The sequence below is a fragment of the Buteo buteo genome, chromosome 3 (assembly GCF_964188355.1).
Source record: "Buteo buteo chromosome 3, bButBut1.hap1.1, whole genome shotgun sequence".
Lineage (NCBI taxonomy): Eukaryota > Metazoa > Chordata > Aves > Accipitriformes > Accipitridae > Buteo > Buteo buteo.
In genome coordinates this window covers 52503300-52530322 of record NC_134173.1, presented here as the reverse complement: position 1 = coordinate 52530322, position 27023 = coordinate 52503300, and the positions used below count along the sequence as shown (strand labels likewise).

The window sequence follows — 27023 nt, the reverse complement described above, 5'->3', positions numbered from 1 at the left end:
ATGTGTAAGCTGTGTGGACTTCAATTTCTGCTTGTCATCCACTCGGTGAGTTACAGCTTTTCCTTTGTTTATCTGGGAGCAAATGGCAAAGGTTGCCTGCAAGCCTCTGAGCTCTAACCCGTGGGGCGCCCCAGTCTGCAGGTCCGTGTGTGTGCTGGCAGCATGTGCCAGCAGAGCAGCTCTGACTCCGGGTGTGGGAGTGCGGCCCCGACACGTGTGTGACCCCATGGCCAAAACTTAAGAAGACATGTCAATCATTACAAAAAAAACTTAAAAAAGCCTAAAAGACACCAATTTACCTATTTTGCCTCTTGTACTTCCTCCTTAGATATTACTTTTTCCAGTAAGTGGATTTCATGCTAGAAAAGATTTAAAAATACTGCAGCAAATCACCAAACAGTGAAGACATCTGTATCATGTGTTCTCTATTATAATTCACACATGTGCTGACATATTGAATGTATTCTAAGACATACAATGGCACATAGTTTAAACCATGCATATTAATTATTTATCCTCATTATTCCATCTATATGAATCCCTTTTCGGAGGATTTTCTGGAACTGAAAGGTATTAATTATGCTATTTATGGACCTCATCTATTAAATTCAATAGATTTACTGAAGTTTGTAAACGCTACAGTGGTGGCTTCTACTTTACAATTGAGATTAACAGAAAAGATAAAAAAAGAGTCAAATTTAAGTCCATTAAAAAAAGACTAAGAATACAGAGAGCCTGAGGGGTGGGACTGACGTGCAGTAGTGAGCACCTCCTTTTTCTTTCCCATTTCAAAATCTGCTGCCCGTGGCAGTGCCGTCCCCCATGAAGCCACTCCACAGACCTTATAGCCATCTTCAAAAGGGACGCCAGCCGGATAAGGGCCAAGGAGAAAACCCTATTTCCCCTTCAGGTCCCTGAGTAGTGATTCATGCTGTAGACATACGTTTGGAAATATTTATGGTCCACATAAAGTAATTTTAATTGACAGGAAGAGATATCTCTTACTTGCTTCACAGCCTGCACTTTGAACCCGTTGGGTTTCATAGCACCAGCCCTTGTTCCTCCATGGTGAGGAACATGACCAAGCAAATTCCCTCCACAAAATGGCCCTGGGAAAAACCTCCAGGAGCAGGGTTGTTCCCACCTGTGCAACACAGGAACAGCCGTAGCAGGTTAGATCCAGGGTCCTGCTATCCTGTCCCTAGCAGAGGCCAGCAGTCAGCATTTAGCAAAAATAGTAAAGGGTACCTGTAAAGTACTCTTTCCTGGTATGCGTACCCATTACATGGCATTTTGATATTTTTCTACTGTCACTAGTGTTCACTAGTATCCTGCCCCCTCCTTCCCCTTCTCACAATATTCTAGTTTTCCTGTTCGCAAAAAGAGTCACAAACCCTTGTAGGCAAGGAGGGCAGCATATCTGGCTATTATTAAGCAGAATCTGGCGTTATTCAAACACCACTTGTGACACACACAGACAGAGCAGCGCTTTAGGGTAAATTGCACTGAACTTAGCCATGTTTTTGTCATAGGCAGAATTAAGTTTTCCCTTGGTAATATGTCGACTGTGCTTTTCTGTGAGAGGCCAAATAGCTGTCCCAGCAGCAATAGGACCAAATCCAGGGGAAAAGTCATGCAGCAGAGAACATGAACTCCCAGAGTCTGACTCCATGGGGTGATGGACAGGGAGGCAATGGAACTCCAAAACTGTAAAGCAAAATACAGTCATTTTTACTCCAGAAGAAAGGGAGTTTTACCTGTGCAGCCAAATGATGGAGCCCTAATTCTGGCAGGCAGCTCCCCAGTGTTGGCAAGGCCTTGGTGACAGGCAAAAAAGAGTAGGCATTCAGGGGAGTTTAGTCTTGCCTTTGGAGAAACAGGTAGATTATCTGAACTGTAGGCTGAATTGTCTTGTGTGCAAGGGCTGCTCTGGGAGGCTGATTTTTGCTTTGCTTTTTTTATTTGAAATCAAGAACAATGCTGAAACATTAAGGCAGGAGTGTGTCTGGAGGTCTTCGGGCCCTAGGGAGGGTGTAGTTATAAAACTCGTATAAAACTCATTACAAATTTGCCAGAAAAAACACCATGCAAAGGCATTGCCTGCCATTAGGAAGAAAATAGAGGCCAAGACAGATTTGCATGGCATTTTTGCCATGAGGTAGAAGGCAAAGATCAGCAGGACATGTTTGCTCTGGCTGTGGTTTGCACTCACATGCAACTGATGTGAAGGCACAGGGCTGGAGTAGCTTTTGCCCAGATGGCTGTGGTGCTGAAGGTGGTGGGGTAGGGGACCCGGGGAGGTCCACCTTTTTCCTTTGCAAAAAAAGGTTTGGATTTACTGAGAAAATTACTAGGGGTGCAGCTCCAATTCCTCCCCATCCCCAGGTGTGGCATTGGGTCTCCCAACACACTTGTGGCCACAGGACTGTGTGGATCCTGGATGGGATGTGGCTGGTCCTGCTGGGGACACAGAGGTGATCCAGAAATGCTTTTAAGAATGTCCTCCTGCTCTCAGTCTACATTCGGCTCTTCGGTGCCTCTGTTTGCTCTTGAAGGTAGATCAAATCTCATTTAAGTGTGTAGTGGCTAGAAAAGGGCAGGCCCAAATGTTTGTTTTCCAATTAATTAATAGATAACACTACTTTTAAAAATGGATTTGCACTAAAGAACCCGGAGATGTTCGGTGCAAACCAGCAAGAGTCTCCTCCATTATACTACAGCAAAATAACTTGCAAGAGGCTCAGTGATGGAGAGCTGCTGTTCATGTGTGGTGACAGCAGACATCCCTCAGCTGCTTTCCTTCATTCTTTTCTCTCTCTCTCTCTCAGGCTCTATGCCAGAATTTGGGGGACTTGCATGTAACTGGGCCTCTGAAGGACATGAATTTCTCTGTTCCAGAAGGAGGGGGAGTGCGTGTCATTTACCAGGTAATAAGTGTCTCTTGGTATCCACTCCAGTCAAAAACCCCATGGTTTGCACACACTGACCTCACGGGCTGTGTTGTCATCTGTGCTGGTGGGAAGAACGGTCCCCTGAGAGAATCAAAATTAACTTTGACTTCCTCTATCTGGGAACTGAAGAGTCTACATGCAAAAAGCAGGAGACAACCCCTTCTCTCAAACACATTTTAAGAGGATATCCTAAGACAGAGATTAATAAAATCAACATTCCTAGAGAATGGGTTTCCATGTAACTTGTGTCATCATTTTTCTTCAGCTCTGAGGTTTTCTTCCAAAGCCATAACCACAGAAGGACAGATCCAGCTCCCAGGCAAATGGAGGATGTGTGTCATTTTTTTCCATTCCCGTGCTCAGACAAAGCCCTGTCCTAAGCAGACGTTTGCTTTGGAAAGAAACCACAGCTGGGATTTCCTGCAGCATTCAGGAAATAATGTGAAAACTCCTCTGTTGAGGATCAGAAAAGAGCGGATTTGTTTGAGCAGACTCTTGGAATATCATTCCCCCAGCCAAGCACACTGTTGGCAATAGATTTTAAAAGACACAAAGGCATGCAATTATTTCAATTATGGTGAAAATGCTGAAAAAAGGATGATTTTGCCTCTTATTTTTCCTCATTCTAGTTCACATCTGAGCCACCTGCTGTGAGTTTCAGAGCAACTGGTGAAAAAGACGGAATAATTGACATTGTGCCAAAGACAGGTGTCCTGTACCTCAGTGGGTCTCTGGACTGGGAGACCAAAGCAGTGCACAGACTGCAGGTAAAAACTCAGTGAAAAACAGGAAGGGAGGGTTATTCATATTCACTCTTTTTTTGGTAAACCTGAAATTAATGGAAAACTGTTGAAATTTCAAATTCTTCCTTTTGTCTATGTATACAGACAGCTTTTTTATTTTTAATATTGAGCTTTGTTGAAAGACGCATGGTTTTATAGTTCTGAAAGACTTTGCACATGAAAATGCTCCTTAGCACAGGAAGGTTATGTTGAGAAGACAAAAGTTACCCTGATGCCAACACCTATCCTTTAACTCTCCTAATATGAGGAGGACACTTGACTGGAAGTGAAATCTGGCCCCATGAATGTGATTCACTTGTTATCCCTGAAGACTGATAGGATGAATTCCATGGCTGGAAGGGGAAAATAAAATACTGTAATCTATTTAGGAAGATCATAATCTATTTAGTGACAAATGGTGTGAGCAAATGACATTTGGACACAGAGGCACATTTCTAACCTCTGTTAGATAACAGCAGAAAGTTGTTCGGCAGATGTCGGAGGCTATTAGAGGAAAGAGCATTGTGTGCTTGTCCTGCTATTATACTCTTTTCATAAGGATCTCATCGTAAACACTGTTGGGAGTTGGACAGTGGGTAGGCGATCTTTTGGTCTCAGTATAGCCTTGTGCTCTTATTCTGTGTCAAAAATGGTATTGTCTTTTTTTCTGAGACACTAGCGATGGAAAAGCAGATGTCATGTTCTCAGGTCTAAAACACCCTTGGACTGGAATTAGACAGGACAGTGTTCCAGCCCCAGAAGTTATTAACCCTAAACATGGGAATCCTTTACAGACAAGAAGGGATGACAGAACTGAAAAATGATACTTGGTTAGGCATAAATAATCATGATTTGATCATGATTTTGTTATGTGCAAACAAATTAAAGTCCGACAGACATGATATGTACTTGGTGCTTTAAAGTCAAAGAAGGCTGAAAATGAATTGTTTGAAACAAAAATGTAATCAGAACTAAGAATTAGGTTTTCTTTACAAACCCTTAGACCAGCCTATTTTTCTGGTTGATATTTACAGTAGCACACTTGAGTCCGCTATATCATGTTGGGTTTTCTCCTTGTTCTTTAGAAAGTATCTATTTCTATTTAAAGAAAAGCATGAAGTCTAAGCTGTGCATGAATACAAGTAGTCTGCTGAGACTGGAAGTGAGAAATTGCCCTCTGAAAAGTGTCATCAGAAGCAGGAGTAGGTTATTTTGTTTTGTTGGCATTATGTACTGTGGTGAATTATTGTCAGTGAGCTACCCTTGTAAATTTGTCCTTGTAGATGGAGCCACCCAGTGATGGCTCTCATCAGATTTGCGTCACAGTAAGAATGACTTGGCATTTGACATCCTGATGTTCATTCATGTCTTTTAATTTATCTACATGAAAATATTTCTTTGCTGTTCCTTCATTTTCCAAATCAAGGTGGAAAGTCTGGATGAAAAGGGAAACGTAGTGAAAGGTCCATATGCTGTTACAATATACGTGGAGGATATCAATGACAACCCACCACAATTTGACCAGATAAAGTACGCTGGAGTAGTGAGGCAGAACTCCCGTCCAGGTAATCGTCTTAATAATTAAATATTATAGTTAACAGGAAGCTAGGTAGATTAGTTAAACAGGAAGTAGATGCTATACTTCAACAAGCTGAAAAAAGATAAGTTTTCTTTCCCACAGGATTGTACAAAATAAGGATGCAAGCATGAAAATATAATGAAAGGGCAAAGAGGTGACCACATGTGGTGTACAAGATTGAGTGTAATCAGAAATATTTCATAGCACTTGTTGCTCTGCAAGTATCACTTAACAGGCAAATATTGCTGCCCTCTCCATTGCACTGAACCACCCCCACCACCCCCATGCTAGAAGGAGTTTAAAGTTTAAAGGTTGCCATAGACTATACAGAAAGAGAATGCTAAGAATATGTAAGTCTTTGCACATTGGTGAGATAAAATGCCAGTGTAGATGGGGGGTATGTGTTTACTGTGACTGATGCTTCTCAGAATGTGGGCTGAACCTTAGTATTTAGGAGAGAGTCTTAGATTATGGATTGCAGTGATCCAGTCCAGAAATCAGGAAAGTATCAAACAGCAGTTCAAGACACACATCTTGGAAATGGAACAAAGGACTCAGCCAGCTGTTATCATTGTGACTATGGACTCAATAAGAAACTTCTGCTAAACAATATGCATATAAAGCTCCATGGGTTCAGAAAACCATTCTGCAATATTTTACTGTATTCTTCAACTGCATCCAAGTCAAAAAGATTTTGAATGTTGCATTGGTGATCGAAAGGCAAAAATTCACTTATGTTACCATGCATTTCCATATTTTTTTTCACTGTATGATTGTTCCTTTAATTATAACAGTGTCACATCTGTAGGGCATTTTTCTCAAGGTGCTTTGGGTTGAACTGATTTGTATAAGGACTGCAAAGTGGCCTTAAAGAGAGATACTAGTGAGCTACATTCTGGGCGCAGGCACTCTTGGGTGCTACATAGGTCTCTGATTTAGCTCTGTCACCTTCTTCATCAGCTGGTCTTCACATCTATTGAGGTCTTACCAAGCAGAGCTGGTGGAGGGGGGACCTGTGGGATGGTACACAGGCAACATAACCTCCACACACAAGCATGGCTTACCATGAGAGGTGCATTATGAAACAGTGGCAGCTCCTCTTAAGCTACCTTCCTGGCTTGAGAGCTCTCCTGGAATGGACTATGTATTGAGGTTTCAGTCTCCTCTTACCACTGTTTCTTCTCTAATCCAAACAGGCAAGCCTTTCATGCACGTCCATGCCACTGACCGCGATGACCCTACAACTCCCCATGCACAGCTGACGTACAGCATTCTCCATCATTTTCCCAACCCTTATGCAGAAATGCTTTTCCAGATCAATAATGTAACTGGAGCAATCTCACCAAGTATGAAGGGTATGTAAAAAGATTCTTGTTTGTCAAAAAGCAAGCATGTGTTCCTGGGTGTACATAGGAATGAAACAACAACACAGCTCTGATATTAAATTCTGAATAAATGTAGTGAGTGGGACATACTCCACTGAGGCCCCGGTTTTGGGGAACTTTCTTTGTGTCCCACCAAATTCAAGGGAAGTTAGCAGAAATGAAGATTAGGATCTAAAAGTACATTAAGAATAGAAGGTAGATCCTCTGTCCCTCAGGACTACGCAGAGTCATATGTTGAGATTAATTGTCTTCCTTGAAATTTAGAAACCCAAAAGCAGTAACATGAAAAATGCAGAGAAAACTCAGCTGACCACGTGACCCCAACTGAACTGCAATGATTTAAAAACCCCATCTCTTCTGCTGGGCTGAACAAATGCCTAACTGGATTGAGGGCTGTTCAGTGATGCATCTGCACAACACGAGACCACAGCACAGAGGTCTCGTACGATTACGTCCACGTGATGCTGTGCTGCATTGTTCAGAGCAGCCAGAGGAAACAGCTTGCTGAGATTTGCCACAGAGGTCCATCTAAGGAAGGAGCAGATGAAGAAGCATAGGGCATGTAGGAGGCAATGGGCAGATGAACCATCTCCACAGCTTCTGCTTCACTTCACTTGGCTCTTTGCTCTGTCTCTAGGCTCTTATTACTTAGATCCTCAAAAGCAAGACACCTTCACGCTCGTCGTCACCGTGAAGGACATGGCAGGGATGTCAATGAATGCTTTCACCAGCAGTGCTGATGTGATCATTACTGTGAAGGAGAGCCTGTGGAAAGCTCCTCCCACCATCCGCATCCAAGAAAACTCAACCCAGATCTACCCTGTCAACATCAGCCAGGTAGGGCCCTTGGCCGTGCTTCCTGCACCTCTCCTTGGTGCCACAGAGTTGTTTTCTCCCAGCTAACTGTGAAGGTGTCTCCACTGCATTCAACACTAGGCTCTTCAGAAGGACTTTGGCACCTCCCAGTTATTTTTTATATGGTATCCTTTGGAAATGATCTTTAGTGCAGGTCTCATTAACTTACTGTTAGTATGAAAGTTAATGGTTTGAAGATGATGGAGACACAGTCAATACAAACATTAGAGTGACGGGACTTTGCCCTTCAGTTTGGAGAGGCTGTTAGCACCACCTGTGTGTGAGAATATCCCATAGACAGAGGAAACATTTGGAGAATTTTTTTACAGCATAGTGACTGGAAGATAAAAGGTGCTTTACAAGGCTATTTGGCACAATATGAAAGATAAAGCTCTTGAGACAGCCCAAGGGAGCTCCCAGACAGACATGTGGCAGTTGGGTGCCTCTGCGGAGGTGCCACTCTTCTCTCCGATGGCTTTCTTTGAGCACTTCCAGACTTGTTCTAACACCACAGGCCCTCCAGGCTTTGGGCAAACCAAGAGCTGACCTGTTATTTTGAGGTTAGCTTCTTCCATCCTCAGAAGAACCTGGCAGGGGACTAGCTCCACTGCAACCCTGCTGTGGGCAGTCCCCTGCACTCAGGGACATCTGCTGTGACCAGTTTTGTGTGACATAGCACACCTGCTATATCAAAAGTACCTAGGAAGGACTGAAATGCCCTCCTTCAGAACCCTGCATTCCCACAGTATTCCTTTTTTCACAGTGCAAATGCAAAATATTTTGCCAATAACTGCAGACCGATAGCGATACATACATCAGTAAATATTAACTAACAAGCCAGCAGCCTTTCAGAAATGTTTGACTTTGAAAAATGCCTTGGCACCGACACCCCCAATGCTGTCATCCCTCGGACATGGCAGGATTCCTCGGATCCTGTTTGCAAGAGTAACTGACTCAGTGCTGTTCCCACTGGCCTCAGTGTCAGCCCGAGGAAGTCCAGAGTGAAAACAGGTGGAAGAAAAACTAAAATGCAACAGTGCTCCCATTCTGGCGTCACTTGTATATAAATCTCACATGGCAGCCAATGACATGTTGATTCTGCCTAGGGGAAAATGAAATGCAGTTGCTGCTATATAGTATAAAACATAAAGAGTAATACTGACTCCTTCATTAATTTGGCAGTCTGTTAACTGCATTAAATCTGAAGCAGCCCACTAAAGATCCTTCATGACAGGCTTTGATGCATGTAAAGAGCATGCACACACATATGTGCAGATAGGTACTGGGTATTTGTTTTGTTGTTCCACATTTCTGAATTAAATAAACCAAAACAACAGCAGGAATAGACAGTGTCAGGAGATGGAATAAATTAGTGTCAAGGCATTCAAATACATATAATGATTTCTTCTCATATATCACCATTTAGCTCCACATCCCAAAACCCTTCCATAAAAAGATAAGTGTCATAACCCATCTGGACAGCTGGAGAAGCTGAGGTAAAATGGCTTCACCACAACACCTCAGAGAGCAGAGGTGGATTATCAGTCTGGTTTTCTGCAGCTTGTCCCAAAAGCCTGCCAAACTGTTAATTTTCTGGTGTATGAAGCTAACAGGAATGCAATCTTTTCTGTTTGTGGTCCAGAAATGATCCCTGTTAAATCTCAGTCTACACTTCCGACTTCCTATCCTGACTTATTTTTGTGTTTTTAGGTGCATTCAAATGAGCCAGATGTAATTTATGACCTTTTTGAAAAAGAAAAGCTGCCCAGGCTCCCATTTTCCATCGATCAGAATGGGGTTATTTATGTGACTGACCCATTGGACAGGGAAGAAAAGGATACTGTAAGTAAACACATAAAACCTCACCAATGGGAGAGACCGTAGCAGGAAGCTGATTATTGGTGTGGGAGTAAATATGAGAAAGCTCACTAGAAAGGACAGGTGGGAAAAAAAAGAAAGAAAAGCTTTGTTTCTTGTAATTTCTGTTTGGGAATGACTTGATAGATATGAAAACACATTCATCTACTACACTATAAATAGCCTTCAGTTTGGTACCCTACAACATTTCTACATAGGTCTGGCAGTAGCAATCACTGCCCACAGCGTATGTATAATGTACAACATGGACTAACCGTCGCAAGATTGTAGGTGCATGAGCAAGAGTTAGTGGCATTTGTGGAGGGCAGGAGATTTGGATGTTTCAGATCTACTCCAGATCCCAGGGACCTCAGGGATCTCTCCACAGCAGAAGCAGAGTTTATCTTGCAGTTGTAACTGTCAAATTACCCTGAAGTTCCCCATCTTGGGGTCTTATAGACAGAAAACCCTCTGTCCCCTTCTGGTCTTGGAGGAAATTTGGGCACAGAATAGGCCAGAGATAAGATATGCTGGAGGAATCCTATCTCTGTATGTGACAGATGAATTTGCAAAGTGACAAAAATGAGATATTCCTGCTTTTCTTGAATTTTTGCAAGAGCAAGTTCACAGTGTAGTGAAGTATTCAGGACTTTTTAAGTTCTTTTGAGAACTCAGACCTTAGGCACTAAGGGGTGATGGAAGAGTTTTGAATTAAACAGAGTGAAAATACTCAACAAACATAAGAGAGGATATTTCATTTGCATAGAACGCTCCCATAGTTACACATCTAAATGTAAAATATTGTCACAGTGGACATTCAACACATACTCTCGATATTCTTATTGCAGTATTCTTTCTTTGCGGTCACAAAAGATAACAAGGGAGAACTGGTGGACAAGCCTCTGCACATTCATGTTATTGTGGAAGACATTAATGACAATCCCCCTGTGTGCCAGCAGGCCCTCACTGTAATTGAAGTTCAAGAAAATGAAGATGAAGGTAAGAAAACAGCTTCTACTCATTTATACATATCATTCTAGTCCTGTTATTGTTTCCAGCTGCGTGCAAATAAAGCTAGAAATTCTGATCCCAAACAGTAAAATGTAGCTCTCCTAGAGAAATGTTTTCCTGTGCAGATAGCCCTGTTGTTTTCACTTCAATAATTCATGTGGAAAGGATTTCAATAACCTGAGAAGGACAGACCCAAGACCCCTACTTAAAAAATGCTGTTCCATTGAAAATATAAAATTGCATTTTCCCACAACCACAGTTTTGGACAACCGCTTAGAACATAAAAACAAAACCACCCCTTATATTACTAATACAAGAAACACTGCTCTAAAAGTGGCATGAGCCTGTTTTCCCCCATCCAGATGCTCCTCCAGCATAATGCCTTTGACTTCAATGGACCATTACTGAAATTTCACATCAAGTCTTCACATCAGTTATTTGGTTTCAAGGCTGGAGTGTCTGCTGCTACAGTCACTTTTTCTGATAAAAACAGGTAGCCCAGTCCTTTTGAACTGCCCCAAGCCCAAACCAGCTGGTTGCGATGCTAAAGTAAAAACTCCCAGAAGTCAAATGATTGTGTCCATCGCAGTGTTTTCCACGCAGTTGTATTTTTATTGCCCCTCTACTCTTTGCATTGGTATCACTGTTGTCAGGGCATACCTCTGTGGAGGAATAGGACCACTGCATTACCTGACTGACCCTGGTCTCTCCTCTGCCACAGGAAGTAACATTGGCACCCTGTTAGCTACAGACATGGATGAGGAGGGCACCCTTAACTCTCGCCTGCAGTTCAAAATTAGAAGTCAGGTTCCTGCTATTCCTGCAAGTAATCTGTTCTTTATTCAGCAAGAAACTGGGATTTTGCAGCTAACTAGCCGTTCATTAAACAGGCGCATTGCATCCAACTATTCCTTGAAGGTGCTGGTGACAGATGGAGGTATGTATTGCCTGCTGTTATACATCAGAATAATTTTGTCCATGCTGGCATCCCCTGTGCTCAGTGTCCAGGGGATGAGAGGAGACCTGGAGGATTCACTGGACAGGCAGCAGCACTGAGAGCTGGCTTGCTCTGGCATGGTACTACTGCCTTGTTCTCGAGATGCAGGGAGGTTAATCATGATTCATAACGCAAGTATGGAAGGAAACCAGCTCTAGGGCAGAGTGTGGATAAATTGGGAAGCTTGTTAACAAGTACTCCAGTAAGAGATTTCCTTCCACAGGGGAAAAAAATGAAGAGATCATGATTGTGGTTTTCCCCCAAAATCTTTCAAAGGGACTCACTGAAAAAAAATCAAGAAATTAAAGACAGCTGCTCGGAGTCCAGATAATGTATTTTAAAAGATTAAGAGCTGAAATTAATCTTCAAAAAGAATATTGTCCATTATGTAAGTTCCCAGGAGTCCTTTGTGGTTCACTGAATGGAAAGGAAATCAAACTCCATCCTAAAGCTTAAAGCCTTGTGCTGGAGTGCTTGTAGTCAGGCAAAACTTGTGGATGGAGGAAATGGCATGTAAAGAAAGCAGTGTGGCATGTCTGTAAATGAAATAACATCACTTAGGCAGATGACTTGCAGATAACATCACTTGCAGAGGGAGAAGCTGGTGATTTGTTCTGGATGCTTATTTGAATTCCATCCAAATAGGTTTGTTTAGAATATTCCTCAACTTTCAGCTCATGAAGCACATCCACAAAACACTAAAATCCATCTACATATGAATAGCACACTACTAGACAGAGTATGCTTTTAAAATCACAAACCCCCATTGCTATAGGTACCCCAGCTCAGGTAGCACTTAGATTTACATAGATCTGAAGTTTAAGTCTGGCTGTAATGAAAATGAGGGTGCTGCTGGATGGCCCACCAAGAGGACAAGATAACATAACAACCTGGGCTTACTTTTTGACATGCAGAAGAGATATTGAGAAAGCTAACACAATTCATAGTTATCATTGTCCTGGTAAAGGGATGTGGTTTAAAAAGTGAGGGAAATGAAACAGGATGGGACAATGTTGAAGAAATTGGGAAGGTGAATAGTAAGATGGAGAGTGAGGTTGACACTGACTAAGAGATATTGGAGATCAAGTGCTTCTTGCAACAGCAGGACTTTGCTTGGATTGAGCAGTTTGGCACCGCTCACTTTTGCTCAGAGTGAACCCTTTTGGAGGAAAGTTATTTTCGGCAGAAGGGTTGCTGTGACTTTGTTTGTTCTCTTTCCATGCAGTATTCCAAACAATCTGTGACGTGCAAATATATGTCATCGACATCAATGATCGGATTCCCATCTTTGAAAAATCAGATGTGAGTATTTTTAATGCCATTTTTGATGTCCCAATAACTTTTGACAAATGTTTGAGCTTATGTCTATAGTATGTTAATGGGAAATTAACCATTTACAGAACAAGTAACAGAGCAATCCACTAGTGAAAATAAATACAAGGTATTGCTGCAAAGCCTGCCTATAAGCTCTATCTAGACAGTGAATAGTGGGACTGACTCATAGTTAATTCTGAAATACAAGGTAATTTGCTCAGTGGAAAACTATGTGTAAAGAAAGAAATTATTCTATTAAAGCAGTTTATTCCAGAAATGTAAGTTCTGGAGGGAAAGGGGGAAGAAAAGGCTTTAAAATTAATTAAAATAGCTAAATGGAAAAAAGCTAACATCTCCCGAGTTCCCTTCCAAACACAATATTAACATATCCAGAAAAGCCAGAAGGTGAATGGAAACCAAAGGCTCTATTGGCTTTAAGCAGAAACAGTGGTCCAGTGATCCATGCCCAAACGCATACCTGCTGGCCCTTGATTCCAGAATGGGTGTCAGGCTCTTGCCTATTCCTCTGGTGGAGCTGCTGGCATCTGGCAGAGAGACCTGCAGAGCTTCTGTGATTTCTGCCTGCTGGCCCAAGCCTCCCTGCAGACACTGCAGTGGCCGGAGTGTCTACATTCAGGTGTCTAACCTCCCACCATACTTGTAGGCAACGCAGGCCATGGGCTCAGGAGAGCTGTCTGGCCCACCAGGTGTAGGTGTCCTTTTGGGGAAGCTGTGTTGGTTTTTGGACTTTGCTGACTGCATTGCCCAGCTCTCTGTTGATGACAGAGGGAGCTTAGAGACATGCAGACTAGCTGCCTACATAGCAGGCTGTTGAGTTTCTCACCTCGAGGTCTCAGTCCAGGACCTGGTCTCAAGATGACACTGCTGGGTCAGGGCACACATCAAACAGAGTAAATGCAGCTGGGCTGCTAATGCGGCAACAGCCTGTGCTGCGTGGAGCAATTAAATATTTAACAGTCAGTTGCTAGGGTGCTCACTGGGTACAGAGGAGAGGTACTGCTCTGAGCATTGCATGAGCATGGAGTGGTTTCAACGGAGGAGGTAAAGGTTTGGGACTGTTGCTATGCTAGTAGCTTACCCACTGACAGAGATCCCATCACCTTTGATAAATGTATGCTAAAAAGGGGGATATAGCAACTTTGCATGTGCTCTAGTGCCCATATTGCAGGTCTGGGTTCCCCTGGGTGGCGAGGTAGCTCACCTGTACTGCTGCAAGGCACTTCACTAACGCTTTTGTACATCTCTCTAACCTGGTTGTGTCTCTGCTGTGCAGTGCACCCACTGCATCCCTCCCTCACACAGGTGCTGTGGGTTCAAATACATCTGTCCTTGTGGGTCGCAAGCTTGTTGTAGCGCTCAAGTTTTTTTCTGCAGATGGTGCTTGGTGTGTCACATTTCAATGATCTCTCTCTCCACAGTATCACAACGTGACTGTTGCAGAAAGTCTCCCAGTAGGAACAGTAATATTAGAAATTCAAGCTACCGATGGAGACGAGCCTGCCACAGGGAGCTCCTACATCATTTACCAAGTGAAGGAAGGAGATCCAAACAACGTGTTCATCATAGAGACAGATTCTAAAACAAACCGAGGATTCGTCAAGATTAACAAGGTGAATAGATGGATTTGTTCTTCTCCTTTATATGTGTGTATATATACATATATGTCATAAACAGTAACTGCCCTGGTGATGATTTGCAGAGATGGGGGTTGGCTGGTGGTGGGGTGAGGACACCCTAAGCATGGTGCAGACTGCATGAGACTCTTGGGCTCAGGCGCTGTGCCTGTGTGATGCTCAGGCACACTTCCACTCCTGCCTTTGCTGTGCCCTACCCACCCATCGCCATCAGCAGCTCCCTCTGCTGGCTCTGCTGTTGGTCCCTTCTCCAGCAGAGAAGGCTCTGGCCAGTGAAGTAGGTCTTTATGCACCATGAAGGAAAAAAAAAGGCATTATTTGAGTGATTTTGCAGCAGTGTTCCTGGAAAAGAGAAAGCCAGCTAAATGCTTCCATGGGCTGTAGTCGTGGTGGTGGGCTGTCACGGGGCAGATCCTCCTCCCTGCTGGTGCCCTGGGCCATCAGTGGCTTTTGCAATGGGAGGTGCAAGTGAGACCAGCATGTCTCGATGTCGGGATGGAGAGGCAATTTGTTCCTGCTCAGGCAAACATTAACTGTGACAAAGCCAAGGTCAGCGCATACTGCAGTGGATGATACATCTCATATGTTGAATGCTGGAGACAGGAATATAAGGAACACTTTCTGCTGCATCCATGAATTTCAATAGCAAAAGTGCTCTCCCTTTGAAATTAGCCTTCTCGAAGGTGCTTGAACTATGGGTCCAGAAAACCTATCACTCATTTTCCAAGGGGTGACATGTTGTTTGCATCCAGTTCACCTGTTGCCGGCTGGGCCAAGGGCAGGCAGATGCAGCATTTCATGGACCGTTTTCAGGCTCAACCTCAGTGTCATTTTTTCCCAAGGAGGCAATTGTGAGAAACTCTGTGATGTAACAACCCTCACACAACTTTTGTCACCTGGAGGTCACCTGAGGCCTTCTCATACAGAGCTATAAATCCTATTGCTGTAAACAGGATATAGTTATTAAATCTAGTCAGGCAGGTGGCAACATTATTAGAAAATGCAGTTGCCAAGGAGGCCTCCAAATGGGCATATGGTTTCATTTAAATTGACTGTTCCTAGTGTCATTTTGCTCCTGACAGCTCTCCCTTATTTAATCTGTATCTGGAATGCAATCTCTTCCTTGAGAAGAGGGGGGGGGGGGCTTTGTGGTTTCCCATGGGAGCTCCCCATGGCAGCAGGGCCATTGCTTAAAGCACTTTTTTTTTCTAATTTATCCAGACTCTTGACTTTGAAGCAGCTTCAGTGTACAACCTGGTGATCAGTGCCACAAACCCCGAACCGTTGGTGCCAGGCGTGCAGTACAACTCAAGCTCCCTTACCTCGTTTAAAGTCTTTGTAACAAATGTGGATGAGCCTCCTGTTTTCCACAAGACAGTTTACAAAGCAGAAGTGTCTGAAGGCATTCCTGTCAATTCCCTGGTCATGACGGTAGAGGCCTATGATCCTGAGGGGGATACTGTACGGTAAATAGAGTGACCATGGTTTATTTATTGAATTTAGGATTTTAAAAGTTGTTCTAGAAGAGGTACAAGGAAACCACACCCAATATTTGGCATGCAGGAAAAGTCTTTTTTACCAAAGTCTTATCTCCTAGTAGAAGGTGGGGTGGTGGAGTGGTGGCCGGTGACCCACCTGCAGCAGACTGCTGGGCATTGCTTTTCTAACCAGCTTTCTCTCTATGCTGTGTCCAGCATCAGCCATTGGGGCCCTTGAACCAGGAAACTAAAAGGAAAGAAGGCCAGTATATGTCTCCAGGAAAAAGGCTGAGCTGGTCTGAGAATAACAGGGTTTCCAGATCCATAATGCCTTTAACAGATAAATGAAGCATATAGTGTGTACCCCTAGGAACCAGTCGGACAGTAGCTGCTTGTCACGCTGCATAGGAAACTGCACAGGGCTTTTTCTCCACCAAAACACACTACCTGTACTGAAACTATGATAGACAATTAATTTATTTTCTTTTCCAACTGCCAAAGACGATATGCCTGCTTCCACTGCAGATGCAAAGTTCTGTGCAAGACAACTCCTATGCTTGTGAGTGGGATGCAAAACCTCAAACTGTCTCATTCAGTGGCCCAACGCCATGTTGTATGACCAAGTCACCTTGAGTGTCTGCCAGCTCAAGGATCTATGTAAAGTGCTGCGTTGCACAGTGTAAATGTACCTTACACAGTAGAGTCAGATAGAAGAATTATTTGTGGCTCTTGCTGCAGGATTCCCAGCTGGGATGCTGAGCAGATCAACCCAAAACAAACAATCCTTTAAATTTAACTAAAGTTCAGCAAAACATCGAGTAGTTAATGGGGTTGCAGAATATGACTGTTAGGCCTCCTGTGGACTTTTATTCCCAGAGGTTTCTCATCTGGCTTTCTACTTTCCCCTAGCTTTTGAGAACTTAGCATGTTTGGCCTTCTGTCAAACTGGTTTGAAAGTGAGCCACATAGTCCAGAACCTCTGGGGGATGCTGACAGAGACAGATGACAGGAATTCATATATACATAAACCACACTTCTCCTAAAAAATAGGTTAAAGGACATAAAATAAAAAGTATAAAAAGTAAAAGATGTACAAGCATGTCAGCATGCTGTTTTTAATGCAAGGGGTACAGAAAGAACAAAAACGTTGAATGAGAAGGTCAGGTCACATCTACTCAAGCAAATGCCTGTGCTTTAAGTGGGTCATATGTTCGTGGTTAAATTTGTATAAGTAAATACCCAGAGACCTTGGGTTTTTTTTAAACAATAATATAAAGACCATTATGTAGTGATGTTTAAAGCACTCTCTGTTCCAAGGCTGCCCTGATGGTAATTACAGGCTGCTCCAGACTGGCAGCAGATAACCACTGTAGTCCACCTCAGGATCCCGGCCCCTTGCTGATCCAAAAAAGGGTGCCTGGCTGCACTTCTCCTTCTGACCCCCAGCCTTTGGCTTGCACCCCCATCAAAACCGAGACATGGGAGATGCAATGGAGAGAGAGGGACATGGGGTTGGGACAGAGTGCACTTTTGGACCAAAAGCTCATGAACACCCCAGGTTTCCCAATTAGGAAGAAGGTAGAGTTGCAGTACACAGGCTGGAGTAGTGGTGGCATTCCCATGGTTCTGCTTGCACTCTTATTGTCAAAGATTTTGGCCTCCCTTCCTCTGTCTGTCTCTCCTGGATGGCTGTAGTATTGGTACTCTCCCAAGAACCCTCTCTTTGAGTACAACTGCAATCAAGACACTTGCCTAAAATAAAAAAAGAAGTATTTGCTTTGTCAGCATTTTCTCCTGATTTGGAATAGTATATGTGATTTTTTTCCTATTTCTTTCCAAAGATACTCCTTAGAAGGTGACGTGAGGAAATGGCTGAGGATTGATTCAGCCACTGGGCAGGTATACACTGCTTCTACTTTGGATCGAGAACAACAAGGAACATACACAGTTGAGGTTGTTGCATCAGAGCTAAGTAAGTGATGAAACAACTACATATACACACAGAGGACTCCCCTGCCCTTACTGTTTTATGAGGAATTATCATACTTCCCATGACTAAACCCATGAAAAGTACAGGAACATGTGGTGTAACCTTAGAAGTATGTATTTCTTAAGAATGTAACTTGCTTTAAAGAAATCTTAATGTTGTAGATAATGAGGATTAAAATAGCTTTCATGAAGTTAGCTATCATACATTGTTATATTTGCTTGAGCCACATGGCATATAGAGAAGGTTAGAATTTCTTCATTTCAGCGTCAACATTTTCTGCCACTTTTTTCCTCTATAGCTATAAAGATTTTAGTCTTTATTGTAGGTATGTTTAGGCTTCCTGAAAACATACCTGGAGAGTAACTTGCAACCTTGTATAGAATTTCATTTTATTATGAATAAAACTAATACACTAGTTAGTCTGAAATATACTAGGGCTCCTAGTTCCAGCCATTAGAATCTTTCAAATAGTCCATTTGGGGAGATTTCATTACATGATTTACATTTAATAAGAGTTAAAAACTCTGGACTATATCTGATTGAATGAGGTACAAATCTAGATTTCCCTTATTAAACACAGATAAACAATAATGCTGGCCATTGTTTTGGGGGTATGGGTAAAGATGCAGTTCCCATATGTCAGAAAAAAGGAGTGCTTCCTTGAGCACCAAGATGGAGTGGGGCTGTTCCGGCAGGAACAGGCTGGAGAAATGACAGGGCGCTGAAAGCTCTTCTTGGGCCCCTTGCCTTGGCCCCAAAGCAGAATATTGACTTTCATTTCCTATATATAGAGGAGAGATGGGAAACTTAAGGAGTTTCATGCTTAAAAGAGTGCTCCAAAGAGCACTGGTCACCTTGGATGTGACCACTTACTAGATATGATGGATGTGACTGCTTACGAGATATGATGGTCTATCTACCTCCTTTCACTTGCTAGTGTTCTGTAGTTAGCAAGAGTTGGGGTAAATAAACCATACTTTTCAAAAAGTGGTGGCAGCTACCATAAATCCCTCAAGACCTCCTGAGACCTCGCCTCTGCAACCTGCAGACAGAATACCTCCTGCTGCCTGCCTGATGGTGTACCCATACAATAGCTGCAAGTGCAACAACCCAGCGTGTAAGTCCAAGATGTGCGTGTAACTTTGCATTCTGTTAAATTCTACAGAAAATGCAGCTCAGAAATCCAAAAGAACCTTGATACTACACTTAAGTGATGTGAATGACAACCCTCCAGTGTTAGCTATGGATTATCCTCCTTTCTTCTGCCACCCACTCCGTGGAGGAGAGCAAGCTTTGATTCAAGCTGCTGATGCTGATGAACAGTTGAATTATCCAACATTTACTTTTTCTCTCGCGGATGATATGAATGCAAGAAATAATTGGAAAATCTCAAAAATCAATAGTAAGTTAATAAAGCTATTCTTATAGTGATATGAGACTCTCTAAGTACTGTGGGAAATATAAAGAAATATTGAATTCCTTTCCATTCCTACTATTGCATATCCAGTATTCCATGTAGAAAAAAAATAATAGGTTGTTGAGAAATTACATGCATTTTGGCATGTATTTATTTGAACACATAAGTAAGTCATTAATTATTTTTTTCAAGAGGTGACATCTAGTATGTTGCAAGCTAAAATTCACTAGTACTTATGAGAGAAGAAACATGTAAGAATAAAATGTACTGTGTGCTTAATGTATACAAATCACTTCTGTTAAAGAAATAGAGCAGTTTGCAAACTGTCTATTTTGACATTTCATATGCGAAGGGAAGTCTTGCCTCACAAACCAACTGGAGTTCTTTGAAAGGGGTCAGTAAGCACATGGATAAGTGCTTGGGCAATAGAGCCTCTCTGAACTCCTGAAAGATGTTTGATGAAATGTCCCACTAAAGAAAGTGGCTTGCCACAATGTGAAAGGGACAAGTTTTGAAAGGGTAAATAATAATTTAAAATTCAGGAGTTGGAGTAATGGTCAGCTCTTGCAGCGAAGGGATTTCATGTGTGGTTTTCCAAAGAGTTTTTAGCTGGAACCTGTGTAGGTCAATAAGTATGGGTGTGCAATGAGGAGGCAAAGTTTACTCATTATACAAAGTTATTTGAGTAGGAAGCAAGTGCGAAGAATTGCAGAACATCCTTGCAAGACTGAGTTGGTTGAACAATAAAATGGCAGATGTAGATGAATCCCAGACTCCCAAATTCACATTTGAAATCATGGGTGCTGAGCTGGCCATTACGAGCCAGGAGTGAGAACTGTAAGCAGTTCCATGAAAATGTGAGATCAAATTATCAGTAGTATTCAGAAAAGCAAATCAAATATTGGGAATTACTAGGAAAAGACCAGAGAAGAAATCAGAGAACCTCATTATGCCCCTGTATAAATCCATGGTTTGTTCAAATCTTGAACCCTGGTGTCTCCATCTCCAAAAAGATGCAGTAGAACTGGAAACAGGCTCAGACAGGGCAACAAGGACAGAGTTATGGAGTAGCCTGATATAAGAAAGAGTATGGAAGCAGCAAAGTAAGGTACTACTTTTTATCTTGGAAGAGAGTAGGGAAAAAAATACAATAGAGGTCTACAAAATCATGAATGCTATGGTCAGGGTGGCCAGAGGTTCATCATTTGCCCTCTCTTCCAGTACCCAAACCTGGGAGCCTCAAATGAAGCTTATGAGAGTTATTTCCAGTGCAGATAGAAGGAGGAGGTAGTTAACTGTAGAACTTGTTGCCACAGGGTGTTCTGTATGTAGGAAGTTTCTACAAGTTCAAAGCAAGAAATTGCATCTCACTCCAGAAGTCCCTGAGCTGAAAATGGTTGAAGGCTGGGAGAGCATTAGGAGAAAATAAAATACTTGCTTGCTTTTTTATTGTAGTCTCCATTTATTCTAGAGACAAAATACCAACATCGAGACCTTTGGTCCGATCCCAACAGCTGTTATAGTCTTGCGTTTCCAGGTTTTAAAGAGTCTTAGATGTGACAGTGCAAGTGCACTAGAAAGATGGTCTGTCCTAGTATGTTATCTTGGGAACAATTTAAGTTGCTTATGGCTTCTATGAGTATGGGGCGTTATTCTTGGTTTAGATGTGATGCTATCAATGTAGCACTACCCAAGGTCAGATTTGGTCTGCTGTAGAAATTAGGAAGGAAATTGTCTGACTATATTATGCTGAAGGCCAGACTAAGCATTTAGACAGTCCCTTTTGACTTAATGTTTGCAAACCAATGAGACCTGGGAACACATGGGGGGAAACAGGAACTACCATCATATGCAAAGCAGCCTTAAAAAAGTGCATTTACCACTAGTATGAATGGTGAATTAAATTTCTTTCTTGTGCTGACATGAGTGTCCCATTTCCTACTTACAGCTACTCATGCTTACCTTTCTCCAAAACATGCTAACTTCGAAGAGAAGGTGTATAATGTTCCAGTAATAATTAATGACAATGGAAACCCACCTTTGGAAAGAAAAGTAAATCTTGAAGGTATGCTATGCTCAGAACTATTCATTTCAAGACAACAGTTACATTTATGAATAATCGAACTGGACTACTAAACTTCTCATTAACCTCATGGCATTTCTTTTTGCAGTAAACATCTGCAAGTGTTCAAGTGAAAATTCGTGTTTTATTGAAGTACAGCGTGAGCACTCCTGGCCAAGCACTGGCCAGGCAATTGGGATTCTTATTGGGGTCCTGCTGATCATTGGTAGGTCACTTTTTCTTGGTTGATATGAAGCCAGGTCTCCGAGATATGATGGTGCTGCTGCATTTCTGACACTTATTCACTTGCTGGGTGAAGTGATGTCATGAATGTTGCAGAATGTGCAAAAGAGGGAAGATCTCATGACTGTGTATTGTGATTGCTGCAAACTTGTAAGGTTTTGTTCATAGGAATAGTTTTCTCTGGCCTGTGCTTCTGCATCAATGTACAATGGTACAGCAAGCAGCTGTGACAGAAGTAAATGCTGCACTTGTAGCATATTGTCAGTTCATTGCTACCTACTACCTTTTGCCTCTCAGGGAAGTGACTGGAGCCTTGTCTTGGGCTTCCAGATTATAGTGAAAACAGTGAAGTATCCAAGGATGTCATGCTTACGATGTCTGTACCCATAGCTTACAATTATGATTTTATTCACCTATTTCAGCTTTGTAGGTTTCCATTTTTCATATGGACAATTGCTCTGAGCTGTGGGAAACTGACATTTACAGGAACAAAGTACAGTTATATTGTTAAGTGGTAGTGAACAGTATTATATTCTTATAGGCATTAGCTGATGCAACTTCAACAAGTAGCTTAAAACTTTTTTCCAAAACAAGACAAAATCTTTCTTGGGACTAGAATAGAATAGAATAGAATAGAATAGAATAGAATAGAATAGAATAGAATATTTCAGTTGGAACAGACCTACAATGATCATCTAGTTCAACTGCCTGACCACTTCAGGGCTGGCCAAAAGTTTAAGCATGTTATTAAGGGCACTGCCCAAATGCCTCTTAAACACTGACGAGGTTGGGGCATCAACCACCTCTCTAGGAAGCCTGTTCCAGTGTTTGATCACCCTCCTGGTAAGGAAATGCTTCCTAATGTCAAGTCTGAACCTCCCCTGGTGCAGCTTTGACCCATTCCCACATGTCCTATCAGTGGGTACCAGGGAGAAGAGATCAGCACCTCCCTCACCACATCCCCTCCTCAGGAAGCTGTGGAGAGCAATGATGTCACCCCTCAGCCTCCTTTTCTCCAAACTAGACAAACCCAAAGTCCTTAGCTGCACCTCACAGGACATGCTTTCCAGCCCTTTCACAGCTTTGTTGCCCTCCTCTGGACACATTCAAGGACCTTCACATCCTTCTTGAATTGTGGGGCTCAGAAGTGCACACACTGCTCGAGGTGAGGCCGCACCAACGCTGTGTCCAGTGGGATAATCCCCTCTTTTGACGGGCTGGTTATGCTGTGTTTGATGCACCCCAGGATGCAGTTTGCCCTCTTGGCTGCCAGGGCACACTGCTGACTCAAACTGAACCTGCTGTCAACCAGCACCCCCAGATCCCTCTCTGCAGGGCTGCTCTTCAGCCACTCCTCTCCCAGTTTATACTTGTGCTTGGTGTTATTCTGTCCTGGGTGCAGAATCTGGCATTTCGACTTGTTAAATTTCATCCCATTAATCATTGTCCAATGCTCCAATCTATCTAGATCCTTCTGCAAGGCCTCTTGTCCCTCAAGAGAGTCAGCAGCACCCCCCAGTTTGGTATCATCAGCAAACCTGCTAATGGTGCATTCAAATCCTGCATCCAGATCGTGGATAAATATATTGAACAGAACTGGCCCTGCAATTGAGCCCTGAGGAACACTACTGGTGACAGGTCACCAGCCAGATGTAGCCCCATTCACTACAACCCTTTGAGCTCTGCCCATCAGCCAGTTCTTCGCCCAGCACACAGTGAACCTGCTCATCCCACAGCTGGACAACTTGTCCAGAAGGATGCTGTGAGGGACAGTATCAAAAGCCTTATTAAAATCCAGAAAAACTACTTCTACCTCCTTCCCTTCATCCACGAGGTGGGTGACCTTATCATAGAAGGACATCAAATTAGTTAAACAGGACTTTCCCTTTGTGAACCCATGTTGACGGTGCCAGATGATTGCATTGCTCTTTAAATACCTTTCAATAGTACCCAGTATGATTTTTTCCATAATTTTTCCAGGAACTGAGGTTAGACTAACAGGTCTGTAGTTCCCCAGGTCTTCCCTTGCACCCTTTTTGTAGACTGGAATAACATTGGCCAGCTTCCAGTCAGCAGGGACCTCCCCAGACTCCCAAGACCTTTGGTAGATGATCAAGAGGGGTCCTGCCATAATATCCTCTAGCTCCTTCAGTATTCTCTTTATCAATGTTAAGTGCAAAAGTAGTGAGGATGACTGTTGATGGGATCTAGTGTCCTAAGAAATGAAGAGCAAGAAGAATTCAGTGCTCAGTTCTGTTTGATTTTTGAATGTTATGGTCACAAGAGCCAGACTGGGAAACTGTGACTCAGCTGTAGAGAGGAGAGGGAGTGTGAAAGACCCATGGAGAAAATCAAAGCAGAATTAAATATGTTACAGACCACATATTCAAAAGAGTCACATTGAATTTGAGGATAAAAGGGAAAAAACCCCAAGAACTTATGTAAGTTACCATTACTTCAATTCTAAAAGAAGAGAGAGCGAGTCCCCAAGAACAACTTCAGTACCTAAAAAGACAAAATCAAAGCTCTGTGTTGAGTTTCCTTTGTAATACACAAACCCCTAAAGCAAGAGAAAGTGCTGATGCATATGTGACACATATGTGTTTGTCTTTTGAAGATAAAGAGGAAAAAAAATTTTCAAAGGACTTAAAATGGAAGAAGCCATATTCAGACTATGTGATTGACAGAGAAACCTCTCAAACTGCATCATCACCTGTGTTTAAGCTTCTTACAGCACTTATTTCTGCACAATGCTTTAGTCTGATCCTTCACTTAGTATAGCGCTGCATTTAAGTGAAAATTTTATTGGATAACTGACTAAAAATGTTTTCACTACAAGAGATCTGGTCAGCTTCAGAGAGCACAGTAAAAGTTGCTACTGCTTTTTGACTTTTAAAAAACACATTGTTTGTAGCTCAGACAGGATTTTAAAAAGAATTACTGAAATGAATATGCAGGTTTTTTCAATAGCAAGGTTTTTTTCACTGTAAAGGCAAAATCAGATGATAGCCTCTCAGATGGTTTTAATGAGATGAGCAAGGAAAAAACAATGAGAAGTATCTAAAGATTTTATGAAACCTGGGGAGATTACAAACATTAAGTTTGGCCTTGCAGCTCAGACTGTCTGACACCAGAATGAATTCCCACATGAGCTAGGGACCCTCTCAGACCTCAGCACCTCTCATTCCAAGAGCAAGGATCCTCTGTAGTCTTACTTTCTTTAAAAGAAACACAGAGCATATACACTGGAAAACAAAATACAACAAAACAAAAAATACACCCCAAACCCTCAGCCAAGCCATTCTGATGGGACAAACTGTTTCATTAAGACAAACTGTCTCTCTGCTGGAAGGTATTTCTCCCACTGAGAAGAGGGTGGAAGAATAACTGTCGGGTGGCAGATAGTAGGCATGTTCCTTGATTAACTACTCAGATACCACAAACATGAATGTAAAATAAGAGCAGCTAGAGAACAGATACTCAGAGCAATGAATAGGGCAAAGGGAGTAGCTGAGCACTCCTATGTGCTCTAGTAAAGCAACAAAGAGATGTTGGAAGTGATAGATAACCTAGCACTGAAAAAGAGGAAATAAATTTACATACAAGCCCATCATGATTTAAAAAGATCAAACATGTATATACACACATAGTATGCATATTTGATGTGTATATATACATATATATGTATATATGCATATGAAGACACCTAGACACCTTAGGTTAGATATGACAAGTGATGATAAAGGGTATAAGCACTTCTAATCCAGGCCAGAAGAAAATCTCAGACATTCTTGGGCATAGGACCACAAACCTCTGGGGTCCATTAGCTATTCCTAACAGATACCAAGGAGTTCCTGAAGAACAATTTTGCTGTCAGGAGTAGTAGCTTTGCTGTGACAGAATTGCCATTCCATTGGGAAAAAAAGAACAGGGATTATGATTCAAGACAAACATGACAAATCACTGCTCAAAGAGAGGCGGTTTAAAAAAGACACTTTGCCATCTAGTCAGATCCTAAAGGAGAAGTTCTCCTTTGGGGGAAGTCTCCTGAGCCCTGAGGCATCTGATCCTGCCCACCAGCACCCTGGGTCCCTGAACACGCTGTTGGTCCAACACTGTGTGCTCATTCCCCAAAGCTGTTTGCTTCTGTTCAAGAGGTAAAGCAGTATGAATGTTACAGTGTGGGTGTCAGATCCTTTGCCAAAATACCTTTTCAGAAAGTCTTCTCTTCCCTTTACTGATGAGTGCTCTCTGTTTTTCAGGTTTCATTATAGGGAGTGTGTTTTTTCACATGAGATACAAACAGAAAAATGAAAAGAAGAGCCATCAGAAAGATGTAAAGGATAAGTCTGAACTCAACAGACTGGCTTAATGACTGTTTCATCAAGAGACAAATATGACCTTTGGGTTGGGAAGGAGTGAGCTTTGTAGCTCCCAAAGCCCAGAAGTGTACTATCACAAATTGAGGATACGAACATGCAAGAGCAGGCTCCCAGGGTTTTGTCTTCACTTTTGTAGGCAATACTATTCAGACTGAAACAAAAAACGTATGTACACTTCAGCAGCAGCCATTAATAAGAATATCAGCTTTGACTGAGGTGTTAACTCATGACAACACCAAATGCTGAGCTCCTGCAAGGATCAATACATGGGAACAGCCTTCATTGTTTGACAGCTGAAGTGAATATGGACTTTCCAGAGGACTACATTTTATCTAACTGCACATCTTTGGCTCTTTCCATCTCAATAAGTTACTGAATAGCAGAACTGGGAATAAAGTCCTGTGCTACATTTGAAGATGTCCCATGAAGTTTCAGGAATCCCTCTGGATCTCAGCAAAGGAACTCCCAAATTTCCTGCAATCTGTAATTTGCCCTGGGTCATGCCTGCTTACATTATGCTGGTGAATTTGTGCTGGCAATATTGACTAGCAATGTGACATTTCAGTTTTTCATTTCTGATATCCACAGAGTATAACCACTTTGTGAAGCACCATGGCCTTTCATTACAGTTTCTAAGTTAAAAGACACATGCTGAGTCACATGGAATTGGGTAATGTGCTGTTTTATTGTACTTGCCCCCTAGACATTAGATAAGAATAAAAATGTTCTTTAAAGGTTTTAGTGTCTGCTGCTTTTATAAAAAAAAAAAAAAAGAGAGAAAGTGCATGAGAGCAAGCCATTGCTGCTTGGTTATCTATTGTATTTAACTCTCACTTTTGCATAATACAGATTAAAAATGGCTCTCAGGCCAGAGTGGTACTTGTCCAGCTGATTCAAGACGCAATGAGTGCTGGAGGCACTTGTATCTTGGTCTCAGTAAAATGTATTTGAGCCCAGGATGACACTCAGAGAAGGAAAACCTTTCTCCTGACAGCATGCCTATAGAAGGGCATTTTTGGTGACAGTTTGAGGGAGGCTTTTCTTTTAAGCTATAAATAAAAGCTG

General features: G+C 42.3%; 1 protein-coding gene across 1 annotated transcript; it reads left to right on the top strand.

The window, feature by feature from the left end:
• On the top strand, positions 1–26420 carry CDH17 (cadherin 17). Its single transcript, XM_075024366.1, has 17 exons — positions 1–45; positions 2829–2927; positions 3581–3718; positions 5160–5298; positions 6509–6667; positions 7335–7534; positions 9263–9394; positions 10258–10408; positions 11142–11357; positions 12643–12719; positions 14171–14362; positions 15608–15852; positions 17706–17836; positions 19020–19256; positions 21220–21336; positions 21443–21559; positions 25839–26420. Exons 1-17 carry the CDS (start codon positions 1–3, stop codon positions 25946–25948), a joined length of 2505 nt encoding a protein of 834 aa, XP_074880467.1. The 3' UTR covers positions 25949–26420.
• Positions 26421–27023: the final 603 nt, after the last annotated feature.